At 42.2% G+C, this 13,280-nt stretch overlaps 1 protein-coding gene across 2 annotated transcripts; it reads left to right on the top strand.

Annotated features, from left to right (window-relative positions):
• Positions 1 to 26: 26 nt before the first annotated feature.
• ATP5F1C (ATP synthase F1 subunit gamma) lies at positions 27 to 12,955 on the top strand. 2 transcript variants are annotated; one of them, XM_065409852.1, is made up of 10 exons: positions 27 to 160; positions 1,570 to 1,604; positions 5,274 to 5,405; positions 6,188 to 6,392; positions 7,838 to 7,981; positions 8,480 to 8,544; positions 8,977 to 9,132; positions 10,756 to 10,852; positions 11,831 to 11,868; positions 12,803 to 12,955. In XM_065409852.1, exons 1-9 carry the CDS (start codon positions 117 to 119, stop codon positions 11,835 to 11,837), a joined length of 885 nt encoding a protein of 294 aa, XP_065265924.1. In that variant the 5' UTR covers positions 27 to 116; the 3' UTR covers positions 11,838 to 11,868; positions 12,803 to 12,955. The 2 variants fall into 2 exon arrangements, with proteins under 2 accessions (XP_065265924.1, XP_065265931.1); XM_065409859.1 differs by lacking the exons at positions 11,831 to 11,868; positions 12,803 to 12,955 and having other exon boundaries at positions 10,756 to 10,856.
• Positions 12,956 to 13,280: the final 325 nt, after the last annotated feature.

The following is a 13,280-nucleotide window of genomic DNA, read 5'->3' on the forward strand; positions in this document are numbered from 1 at the left end:
CGGCCAGCCACGAGAACGCCCTTCGCTCCGCCCCTGTCGGTCGCGGCGCGTGCGCTGTGTGGAGGCTCTGACCTTCAGCCGGGCGGCAGCAGCCAGCAGCGGGGAGAGGCGTCGCCATGTTCTCCCGAGGAGCCGCGGTCCTGATCTACCAGCCGCAATGGTAACGGGGCGCGAGCCGGGCCTACGGGTGCCGACAGGGAGCGGGACCGCGGGGTTGGGATGCGGCGAGGGAGGTGCGGCGGCCCAGGGAGCATCGGGCCTGGGGACGAGCGGAGGGCGGCCGGGTGGGGGGGGGCGGGTAGCGGGGGGGCTGAGGATAAGGGGGAGGGATCTGTACAGGGCGGGGGGGGTGCTGCAGGGGGCGGGGCTGGGTAGGGGTGGGGGGGGGCACCCGAACACCCCAGTACCTGGCTCTTGCCTGGTCAGTGAACAGGGCAGGGGGCTGCACCAGGAGTGGCCCAGCTCCGCCCCCTGGGAGCTCCCCTTGCTCCTTTCCCCCCAGCGCAGTCACTTCCAGCGGAGCTGGAGCATCGGGGCGATGCACTGAGCCTCTGTCAGGCCAGGCCCTTCTCTCTGGTCAAACCCCACTGATGGGGATAGGAGCTATGCGCAAGGTTAAGGGGCGTGGGGGGGGGGGTCCGCAGGGCTGTTCTGTAAAGCTTGGGGAGGGGGGCTGCTCAGATAAGGAGGATTTTACCGTAATGTAGTTTGAATGAAAGATCGCTTATCTGGACGTTGCTGCTGCTTTAACCTACCAGGGAAGACAGGTTCACTGCCCCAAAGATCATACATGCTTGATAGATGAAATACAGATTAAGGAAGGTGGCAGGAGGGAATGTAAAATCCAGTCCAATTTGTCTGACATTTTATTTTAAATGTTTTTCTTTTAAATTATAATGTTAGACCTGTAATTTAATTCATATAATTTATCAGGTGAAGCATGTGAGCAGGTGGACAGCTAGTGGTGGGAGGCCAGCTGAAAGAAGTGAGTTTATAGTAGCGGGGGTTATAAATTTTAGGGTTAGATGAACAATGCCTGGCAAAAAAGAGAAAAGCTAACCTGCCCTTGTAGGTGACAGAGGCTGCGAACATCACAGTGATCTTATCAAATACTGAAGGGAGATATCATCCATTTACTCATTAATTATCATAGATGCCCTTGTATCTTTTGAAGTTATGGATGTCGGTTTCCTCCCCTCTCTGAGATTTCCTCCCTTCTCTGAGATTTCCTCCCTGCTATCCCCTGTTTATAGCTGACCATCAATAACAGTTTCTTCGGGATAGTGGGTACTGTACAATGCTGTATGATACATTTAATCAGCATTGCATAGCAATAAAGTATCAAACAAAGATGTGCTCTGCCTTGGAAGAAAGGAAAAAGAGAAGATATTAATAAGGTGCAGAATATGAATCAACTCAGAATGAAGTGTGTTTTCTGTAGTAGCTTCATTAAGAAGCAACAACCCACTTTTACATTTGCAAATATAATTCTCTCATCTCTGGAAAATACGAGACTGTGGTGACTTGTTGGAGTAGCACTTAACACACAATGTTTCTGTTAAATTTCAGGGGCCAAGTCAGGAATATGGCCACTTTGAAGGACAGTAAGTACTTCTGATTTGTTTATAATATGGTAGGAGATGGGAGGAATGGGATGTGTTCATAGATTCATAGACTCTAGGACTGGAAGGGACCTCGAGAGGTCATCGAGTCCAGTCCCCTGCCCTCATGGCAGGACCAAATACTGTCTAGACCATCCCTGATAGACATTTATCTAACCTTCTCTTAAATATCTCCAGAGATGGAGATTCCACAACCTCCCTAGGCAATTTATTCCAGTGTTTAACCACCCTGACAGTTAGGAACTTTTTCCTAATGTCCAACCTAAACCTCCCTTGCTGCAGTTTAAGCCCATTGCTTCTTGTTCTATCCTTAGAGGCTAAGATGAACAAGTTTTCTCCCACCTCCTTATGACACCCTTTTAGATACCCGAAAACTGCTATCATGTCCCCTCTCAGTCTTCTCTTTTCCAAACTAAACAAACCCAATTCTTTCAGCCTTCCTTCATAGGTCATGTTCTCTAGACCTTTAATCATTCTTGTTGCTCTTCTCTGGATCTGCTCCAATTTCTCCACATCTTTCTTGAAATGCGGTGCCCAGAACTGGACATAATACTCCAGTTGAGGCCTAACCGCAGAGTAGAGCGGAAGAATGACTTCTCGTGTCTTGCTCACAACACACCTGTTAATGCATCCCAGAATCACATTTGCTTTTTTTTAACAGCATCACACTGTTGACTCATATTTAGCTTGTGGTCCACTATAACCCCTAGATCCCTTTCTGTTGCAGAGGAGCATTCTTAAAATGCAATATTAACTCAAACTGTACCGTCTCGGTTCAATAGATTGATTATGAAGGAAAATGTCTCTGTTTTTAAATTCAAAAATGTGGACTTGGAGGCTTTGAAGTTGTGTTGGTCAGAAGACCAGCTCTGCCAGATGGGAGACTTTGTCATTTTAGACAATTTATCACCGTCATAAGAGGGTCTTCACAGTCCTGTGTTTGCAGAAGGTACTTAAACAGAAAAGCTCCGTTACTGGTGTGGGTAGACCAGAATAAGGATATGTAACTGAAATTAAAAAAGGCAAGTGCATGAGTAGTTTAAAACTAAATACAAGAAATAAGTTATTTTTCATATGCATGTTTACAAAAACCAAGGACTTTGAGAGAAGGCTGCTGTGCCTGCCTTTAACTTTATTCTATTTTCCAAACCTTAATATTGTATGTAGTTACTCATTTTGGTCATTAAGTTGCTAAACTTCTTTTTGAAAATGGCAAAATTAGTGTCATAATAATATTGGGACTAGGTGGTACAATGCACTAATAAACTCATACTCCTCCAAATAAGTAAGGTTTAAATGTAGACTTGCTAAACAAGGGTAAACTGGTTTCAGCCACGACCTGATTCTGGAGGGTCAGCACTCCTTGTAACTTGTAATCACAAAATCACTTGCTGGCTGATCTGTGTTTGGGAGAATAAGCTGGCAGTCACCGATTAAATTGTAAAGAGAAGCTGCTTACCCTGTGACCATTTCTAGTCAATGCTGTCAGCTTCTTGTTTTCATAAGCATGAATTTACCCATAATTAATCAGTCTTCCTTCAAAAAAGACATCATGCAATAAAAGGTAAATGTTTTTTAAGGAAACTGATTTGTTTTAAAGACACTGTTAAGTTAAAAGCATAACTTCAAAAAAATCTTTGCCGACGTTTTTGCTTATTAAAACAAATAATTTTAAAAACTGAATTTACTTTTCTGTTTGTTTTTGTAGACTTTGTGTATTTCTCTCACTTTGGACAATAAAAACAAACCTGTCCGTTTTACTTGTTTTTCATCTTATCAAATCACTCTTTTAGGTTTTCATGCATTAGTAAAGAATTCCAATCTCTAGCACAAATACTGCAGGGGAATTTAGTTAGTCTTTGTCTTTTTGAAATCCTTTTCCATTTCTTTCAGGTTTTTTTTTTTTTTATTCATAGTAACATTTCTAAAAGTCTTGCCTTGTATAAAAATGTGCTTGCTTTGCCAAAATCTAAACTTGGGACCAAATGTGACTGTGTGTCTTTAAAATATTGAGATGCATTTACTACAGGGAATAGGCACGATGACTCGAGAGGTGCATTCATGAAAAAGATAGAGACAGAAGGGGAAAAGTAAGGCCTACATGAATAGAGCTTTAGCTTAAACCCCGACTGCATCATTCTCTGTTTTTGGAGATATGAAAAATGTCTCCTCTGTAGAAAGTCTGTTCTCCAGGTAAATGCACTACAGGATTAGTTCTATACACGTTTATTTAGGAACATAAGAATGCCCACACTGGGTGAGACCAATGGTACATCTAGCCCAGTGGCCGGTGCCAGATGCTTAAGAGGGGATAAAAGAACACGGCAATCTTCAAGTGATCCATCCGCTGTCATCCAGTCCCAGCATCTGGCCCTCAGAGACTTAAGGACCCAGAGCATGGGGTTGCATCCCTGACCATCTTGGCTAATAGCCATTATGGATCTAGCCTCCATGAATTTATGTAGTTCTTTTTTGAATCCAGCTATAGTTTTGGCATTCACAACATCCTCTGGCAATGAGTTCCATTGGTTGACTGTGTGTTGTATGAAGTACTTCCTTTTGTTTGTTTTAAACCTGCTGCCTGTTAATTTGATTGGGTGACCTGTAGTTCTTGTGTTGTGTGAAGAAGTAAATAACACTTCCTTATTCACTTTCTCCACACCATTGATGATTTTATAGACCTCTATCATATCCCCCCTTAGACTCCTCTTTTCCATGCTGCGTAGTCCCAGTCTTTTTAATCTCTCCTCATATAGAAGCTGTTCCATACCCCTAATCATTTTTGTTGCCCTTCTCTGTCCCTTTCCATTTCTAATGTATCTTTTTTTGAGATGGGGTGACCAGAGCTGCATGCAGTATTCAAGGTGTGGGCGTACCATGGATTTATATAGTGGCATTATGATATTTTCTGTTTTATTATCTACCCTTCTCCTAATGGTTCCTAACATTCTGTTCGCTTTTTTGACTGCTGCTGCATATTGAGCGGATGTTTTCAGAGAACTATCCATAATGACTCCAACATCTCTTTCTTGAGTGGTAACAGCTAATTTAGATGCCATCGTTTTTAGTATCAGAGGGGTAGCCGTGTTAGTCTGAATCTGTAAAAAGCAACAGAGGGTCCTGTGGCACCTTTAAGACTAACAGAAGGTGTTAGTTTTTAGGTGTGTTGGGATTATGTTTTCCCCAATTACTTTGCATTTATCAACATTGAATTTCATCTGCCATTTTGTTGCCCAGTCACCTAGTTTTGAGAGATCCCTTTGTAACTCTTCACAATCTTCTTTGGACTTAACTATCTTGAGTAATTTTGCATCTACAAACTTTGCCTCCTCACTGTTTACCCCTTTTTCCAGATTATTTATGAATATGTTGAACATCATTGGACCCGGTACAGATCCTTGAGGGACACTGCTATTTATCTCTCTCCATTCTGAAAACTGACCGTTTATTCCATTTATAGGAAAAAGTGGAGCTCACATTCTGTCTAAATTACTGCTTTTATTATTTTGCTAGTTTAAACAGAACTGTAAATGTAATCTCACTTGAATTTTTTTATATTGTCATCTCTCTCTCTCTCTCTATCTTATAGAAGCTGATTAATTTGTGACTGCTAGAAACTTTAGCCCAATTTTAACCCTCAAATGCTTGTAGTTACCAGGCGTTTAAAGTCCATCAAGAACATCCAGAAAATTACAAAGTCCATGAAGATGGTTGCTGCAGCGAAGTATGCCAGAGCTGAGAGGGAACTGAAACCAGCTAGAGTGTATGGAGTAGGATCCTTGGGTAAGAGAAATTGTCTGTGTGGTATCTGACATATTGAAATTCTCCCCCTCAATTCTTAAGACTTGTGCTCCTAAATCCCCTATATGCTTATCAAACTTTCCGGGGAAGACTTTCCAAAGGAGAATCCATATCTTAGAGACGATGTGAACTTTAAATATTTTTAAATTCATTTTCTGTTAGCTTCCCTTAAATATTATGTCCTAACTTGTAAAAGCTTTGTAGAAAACATAAGGGAATTTCTGCTCCCCGTCTATGTTTATAATGGTTATAATGTTTTTGGGTTAGCTCGGAAACAGCAACACCTAATAATTTGGGGCCCACCTCCTCTCTTTTCTTGTCCTCTTTCTGCACTCATGTGCCTGTTTGGTACATCTTCAGTTTAAACTTTGCTGTTACTGGTAAACACGCTATTGCAAAGCATGGGGAAGAGCATGCACCTGAGCCACCTTTGGAATGATGTACAAGACTAATGCATCAACACAACAGTGAAACTGACTAGACACAGAGCGTGGCCAAATGCACAGGAGTAAACCATTATTTAAAAAGTATCTTTCTGTGTCCGTTATAATAACCTTAAGGGTTAATTATATCATCAATAGGCAGACAAAAAAAACCAGACAAAAGTGTGAATGGCATCCCTTTAGAAATGGTTCTAGTCAGAATAGGTGCTAATATGTTTAGTCAATGTCAAAATGTCTCTTAAGAGACATTGCTAAGGATGAATGCTTGAATGCAACTTTTCCTACTCTCTCTCTCTCTCTCTCTCTTTTTTTTCTCCCCAGCTCTCTATGAGAAAGCAGAAATTAAGGTCCCCGAAGACAAGAAGAAACACCTCATTATTGGTGTGTCCTCTGATCGTGGTCTCTGTGGTGCTATCCATACCTCTGTTGCTAAAGCCATGAAAACTGAAATTAGCACCCTCTCAGATGCAGGGAAAGAGGTCATGGTGGTTGGAGTGGGTGACAAGTTAAGAGGCCTGCTTCAAAGGTAATCTTTGAGTAGTAATGCTTTAAATCAGTGGTCTCCAACCTTTTTACACCTAAGATCACTTTTTGAATTTAAGGGCAACCCAGGATCTGCCCTGCCCTGCTCACTCCACCTCCTCTCTTCTCCACCCCCCCCCCCCGGGTCACTCGCTCTCCCCCACCCTCACTCACTTTCACTGGGCTGGGGGAGGGGGTTGGGGTTTGGATGCGGGTGCGGGCCCTGGGATGGGGCTGAGGGATTCACAGTGTGGGAGAGAGCTCCGGGCTGAGCCTGGGGCAGGGGGTTGGTGTGCAGGAGGGGGTTAGGGGTGCAAGCTCTGGGAGGGAGCATAGGTGCAGTAGGGGGCTCCGGGCTGGAGCAGAGTGTTGGGGTGCATGGGGTTGTGGGCTGCTGGCTCTGGGAGGGGGCTCAGGGCTAGGGCGGGGGGGTATGGGGTGCTGGCTCCAGGAGGGGGTTGGGGTGTGGGCTCCCACTGGGGAGCACTTACCTCGGGGGGCTTCCGGTTGGCGGCGTAGTGGGGCTAAGGCAGGCTCACTCCCTGCCTCGGCCCCACTCAGGCACATCAGCCCCTCTTCCCCATCACAAGCCGGGCCACCTTGCCAGCCAGCAGTGCACCATATGGCCATGCCACTCCCGGAAGGGGCCATCGTACCTCTGCGTTTCCTGGGGGGAACACATGACTCTGCGTGCTCCCCCTCTCTGCAGGCACCGCCCCCACACCTCCCATTGGCCACAGCTCCCCATTCCCGGCCAATGGAGCTGCGGGGGCGGTGCTTGCAGGCAGGAGCAGTGCGCGGAGACCCCTCCCCTGTGTGCTGGCTGCTTCTGGGAGCTGCATGGGGCCACGGCAGGCAGCCCAGTTATGTTGCCGCGGCTGGAGATTGCGATCGACTGGGAGAGTCTCCAGAATCAACCAGCCAATCGCGATCGACGGGTTGGTGAGCACTGCTTTAAATTTTCTATAGTAGAAACTTCAGGGCTATCCTTTAATAAACAGCTTGGAATGCGTAGGCTAATTTATTTTAAAATGGCTGTGAAAAAAAATCAAGTTTCTGTAAAACAAATTCCTGCAATTATGCTAAAGTTCTTTTTGCTGAATTGTGTTCTGTGTTAATTGTTGCACTGTATTGAACTATGTTGGAATGAGAATGTGATTGCTGACTAGACTCTCACTATTGTAAAAGTTAGAGGTACATCTCATGAAGCAATTCCAGCGAGCCAAATTTTAAATAACTAAAATTCCTTTCACCTAGGCCCCAATCCAGAAAAGCACTGATGCATATGCGTAACTATAAGCACACCAGTAGTCCCATTTAAAGTCAGTGGGTCTATTTGTGTGCATAAAGCGAAACATGGGCTTAAGTGTTTACCTAAATCAAGGCCTATAGTTGGGTTCTACAATAGCACATTGGCTAGGGTTTTACACAGGCTTGGTTTTATTTTAGGACACACAATAAACATTTCCTGGTGACATTCAAAGAAGTGGGAAGAAAACCCCCCAGCTTTGGAGATGCTTCAGCGATTGCCTTAGAGCTGCTAAACTCTGGATATGAATTCGATGAAGGATCTGTCATCTACAATCGATTCAGGCAAGATAAACTGAGACTGGTCTTCAGATGTCTTTCTTTTGTTTTAAGAGTGCACAGAAAGAAGTGGGATGGAAGGTTTTATGTAGACTCATACAATATATGGAAGTGGTATGTTAGTCCAGTTACGACATCTGAAAACTCATGGTGATCTGACATGCTTATTTTTTTGTTTAAAAAGGTCAAGATTTCAAATAATCATAATACATGTGTAAGCTGTGATGTGCTTTAACAATTACTCGAAAGCACATACCTGCCAAGAGCTATGTTCTGGGTTCTGTTCTTTATTCCTGTTATAGTTGATGGTGTTACAACAAAAGTAATATAAGAAGTTTTCTGTTCTTGGTTGTTTGAGGTGTCAGTGTTCACAACAGCACCACGGAATGCTAATCTCAGGTTTTGGAAAACAAAAGCGTTTTTCATCAATTTTTAGATCAGAATTACAGTAGAGACTTTTTTTTACAGTAATAAAGATCTTTAAAAATCATTTGTCTCATGTAGGTCTGTCATCTCCTACAAGACAGATGAAAAACCTTTCTACTCTCTTGATACAGTTGCTGGTGCTGGTAAGATTTAACTATGCAGTCCAATTCAATGAATCAAACTCTTGAAAGACCATATCTTTCATGGTCTGTCAGTTAGTTGTCATAACACAACCAGGCAAATGTAAGCAAAATGGGGTTATGTACTTAAATGCCTGGCAATCCAAGGATGTCATTTGTGAGGGTGGGATTTTTAAGTTAAGTTGTTTTGGGGTTTTTTTACTACCACATTAGCATAGTTTGGGATTTGGCCTCTGTTGACAGGGACTTGATTTTGCTTATTTTATTTCAAACAAGAAGTTGTTGAAATTAAAATAAAATTTGATTTCAGTGTGAACGAGGTTGGGTGGTAGGAAGCAAAAACACGTCAGTAACTTTTAATGCCACAGTATCTTCAGTAGGATGTGACTAGTTTTGGGGTTTTTTTTTAATCTCCACTCTTACCTATTCTTACAGAAAGCATTAGTATCTATGATGATATTGATGCTGACGTGCTGCGAAACTACCAGGAGTTTACATTAGCAAACATCCTCTTCTACTCTCTGAAGGAATCTACCACCAGCGAGCAGAGTGCCAGAATGACTGCTATGGACAACGCTAGCAAAAATGCTTGTAAGAATACTCTTGGGGGCGTTTACAGGACTTCAGCAGTCTAGCAGGATTAAGCAGAAGTTCACCATCTTGCTTGTACATTTTCAGTGTTTGCTATTCTAGCCCATCCTCCTACTCTTCATGTCCCACAATCCTAGTTGCTATCTCTTCAGCCAATACAGCCCTTCCAGACACATCAGCCTTACTCAGTACCTAAGAAAAAGGGGGCTGCTGTTCAGTGACATTATATTCTTGGTACCCAGTTCTCTTGATATGAAAGCAAGAGGCTCTGGTGAGAAGTGGAATTCAGGATTTCTGTGTAACAGCGTAAAGTACTGGGCTGGCCCTATGACTGCCACGAGTACTTTATGCTTTTTCAGTGTCTGTTGATTTGAGATTTCAAAAAGCTCCGTATACTTTTAATTAAGCCTCTCAAACCCATTGCAATTACTGTGGCATCAATTTTATAGATGGGGAAACTGAAGCAAATTTTTAAATATCTTACCCAAGGTCACACAGCAAGTTGGTGGACAAGCAATAGAGTTTAGGAGTTGAATCAATTTTTTTCCCCCCCTACTCTGGCCACAACCACTAAGTTTTTGGAGTAAGGTACAGCAGTGTGGCAAACGGGGTGGAACTTGCAGCCATAGGTACTTTTTGGATGACTTAATTTTAAAAAACCCCAAAATGCTAACTAAAATATTATACTATTTGATCAGCTCTAATTTAGACCCAAAATGTAAGTGTGTGTGTGTAAAACAAAATGGTTTTGCACAGCCTACGATCAAGAGCTTCTATGCTTGCTTTTTTTCTTTTTGTTTAATTCCAAGGGAAAAATTACTGTTTGGATTTAAACATCTCCCTTTCAGTGTTTGCAACCCAAACATTTCATCCTTATGCTGGTGCATCAATCATAAATGAGACTCATGCGTCCATTTTTATTGTCTAAGCTGAGTGCAAAGCAAAAAGTGAGCAATCACCACTAATGAGGGAAAGCAAATTGCTTTCAGTTTTAGTACGCAGAGGTAAGGATGTTTTTAAATATGCAGTCACATTGTGCGGAGAATAGCACAGTGAATTCAGAAAGCCCCTATTATGTGAGGGAGAGGGGAACAGAAGGAGTTTGGGTACGTTTCCTTGCTGGCCTCCTGCCCTCAACACATGAGGGAAGTCCATCTCCAGCTCCAAGAAGGAATTAATGGGAGACCAGGTAGATTCCCAATTAGACATTTCTGCTGGTCAGAACAGTGGTAACTTGCTTATACAAGCTTATACAGTATAGCTACCCATGGGGGAGCGCATTGCAGCACAGCTACGGGAGACTGAATAGCAGATAGTGAGATCTCATACTATAAATATTAGATTGCTTTAACAAATGACACCACATTGCATTCATTAGTTTGAGGTATTATAATTAAAGCTGACCTTCAGCTGACAAAATAAGGTACCAGAATACATCTTGGCATGCAGTCCCCATTATTTTTCCTTTCCTTGGTGGTTAACAATATTTAGTAAATTGCAATGGGTCGCCCAGTTGTTGGTGTGAATTAACAGTGTTGTACTGTGTTCTGCTCAAGTAAATCAAAGGGAAGTGTTTTTTCCATTTCCAGATTCTACCATCTAAATTTCAATTTTTATTTGTAGCTGAGATTATTGACAAATTGACCTTGACATTCAACCGTACCCGTCAAGCTGTCATCACCAAGGAGCTTATTGAGATCATTTCTGGCGCTGCTGCTCTGTAAGTATCTGTGTAAATCTGCAACAAGGCTTTTCACTTAGATTGTTTTAATGTTCAAATGTCCTGCTGTTTACATTGTATTAAATAGGTAGGGTGGAGGAACAGCTGTTCTAAAACTAAAGGAAAAAATGATGCATTGATACTTGAAGAGTTCTTTATTCTGCTTTAACAAATTCCAATGACTGGTATGATGCTTAAAGCCTGCATTCAGCTCAAATTTTGCCTCAGCAGCTGCTAGCTGGTATAGAAGATTCTGTAGCCATGAAGCTGCATCGTGTTCATGGGAAGTGGCTCTTTTCCCTGCCTCTCCCCATCTTTGAGTGGACACCCATGTCTTCCCCATACTATGGGTGTAATTACCTGGGCCTTTTTTCATCCACCCTTGGCTCAAACAGCCCCAAAACTCTCTCTGGTGTAGTGTAGATTCTTGTTTTGGGGAGCCTACATAGCAGATTGGCCTTTCTTCTGTATAGATCAGCCTGCTGTGTGGATTAGAAGGTGAGGGATAACTTCTGTTGGATGGAACTTTAGCTTGTTGAATGTAAATGCGCATTTTAATGAAATAAAACCAGTTTAGCTCTTGTGTGTTTCGCTGTCAAATACCAAACTTTGCCACTCTGCTAGGAACTGCAGAACACTGTGCGCTATGGGCGATAGGAGGTGGTTGTGCTTAAACCCATATAATTGGTTTACTAGCACAGAATTAATTTAAATTAATCCGCTGATTAGATGCAGACTTGTGTTCTAATTAAAGATATAGATCAATGCATTCATAACTAATGTGTGTACAGAAATGGCGGAAAACAGCTTGTGCCACAACTGCATGTATGCGCATTTTTAATGAGCTCTTTAGTTTGTATTTAATTTGGCTGCTCAATGACACATCCTTGGTTAAATCACAAGAATAACTTTGCCTTAGTTTGCATGAGTTGCTTCTTAACCTGCTTGTTCTGTTTTTTCCCATAACAACATTACCAGGGGATAATCGGAAAGCAAGTTTCAGCCAAAGTCAAGAGGTAAAGTGATGAAGTAGAAACTAGATTCTTCCAAAAAAAAAAAAAAATGGTTCGGCACTGATGATCCTGAAGCAGTTAATGAGAAATATGTCTGAATTGCAACATAGAAATCTGAATTTTAAGTGCCCTCTTCTCCTAAACTTTTGGAGAAATCGTTTGGGAAGTGACTGGCATGGGCCCATCTGTAATTAGAGCGTAGATAGCATCTTGTCAACAGTGGTACCATAGAAAATTGTTTTTAAACATCAGTATTGCTCTACGCTGCCATATATGGGGGGAGGGATAGCTCAGTGGTTTGAGCATTGGCCTACTAACCCCAGGGTTGTGAGTTCAATCCTTGAGGGGGCCATTTAGGGATCTGGGGCAAAAATCTGTCTGGGGATTGGTCCTGCTTTGAGCAGGGGGTTGGATTAGATGACCTCCTGAGGTCCCTTCCAACCCTGATATTCTATGATATATAACAGGCTTATAATATTGTGCCTTATGGTTCTAGAGAGCTTTAATGCACATAATGTGTGGGGAAAGGGAATGAATTGAAAGTGATCCATACTTCACACAATGTATACAAGTCCACAAATACTCAGACCCTATTTATAGTTTAATTCAATATCCTTGAGCCACTGAACTCCCTTAAATAATCATTCATTTTAAATGTTACAGCACCATAAGCATACACAATATTTTACAAATACACAGACAAGACACTGTCCTACCCCCTGAAGAATTTACAGTAGTAGGAATGCAGAAATTGATATTAAAAGGATTATGAAAGAAGTGGGTTTAAAGAAGAATTAGGAGGACAGAGAGGGCATTTGAAGTGAGAAAACTGTTAAAAGCTTGTGGGGCAGCATGAAAAGACAGTGGAGATAATGTAATATGCACACTTAAAGATACTCTTGATACGTGTGTAAACTTTTTTCTTGTATTTTTATAGGTAAAGAAACGAGGAGCTATTCTAGAGAGTTGGTTTAACCTGCTTATATCCATATTGATAAAACTGTTGGTCCATCATTCTGTGAAGAATTAATGGGGAAAACCTGAAAATATTTGTAAATTATCTTACAATAAACCACCTACATGAAACAAATGTTCTTGTTTTTTCGTGTGTGATTATCTAAATCAAAGAGAATCAATTACTTTTTGAAACCAGCTGTTTACTGCTTTTAATCTGTTTATGGTGTACATAGTGTGCATGTGGGTTTTCCTTAGAGAAGCACAGGAAATGTTATTCAGGGCTTGTCTACACTTACCAGGGGATCCATGAGTGGCGATTGATGCATCAGTGGTTGATTTAGCAGGTCTAGTCAAGACCCACTCAATCGACTGTAGATCACTCTCCCATCGATATCTCGTAGTGTGGACCCCGCGGTAAGTAGATCTAAGCTACGTCGATTTGAGTTACACTATTCACA

This window comes from Emys orbicularis, chromosome 1 (genome assembly GCF_028017835.1).
Source record: "Emys orbicularis isolate rEmyOrb1 chromosome 1, rEmyOrb1.hap1, whole genome shotgun sequence".
Taxonomy (NCBI): domain Eukaryota; kingdom Metazoa; phylum Chordata; order Testudines; family Emydidae; genus Emys; species Emys orbicularis.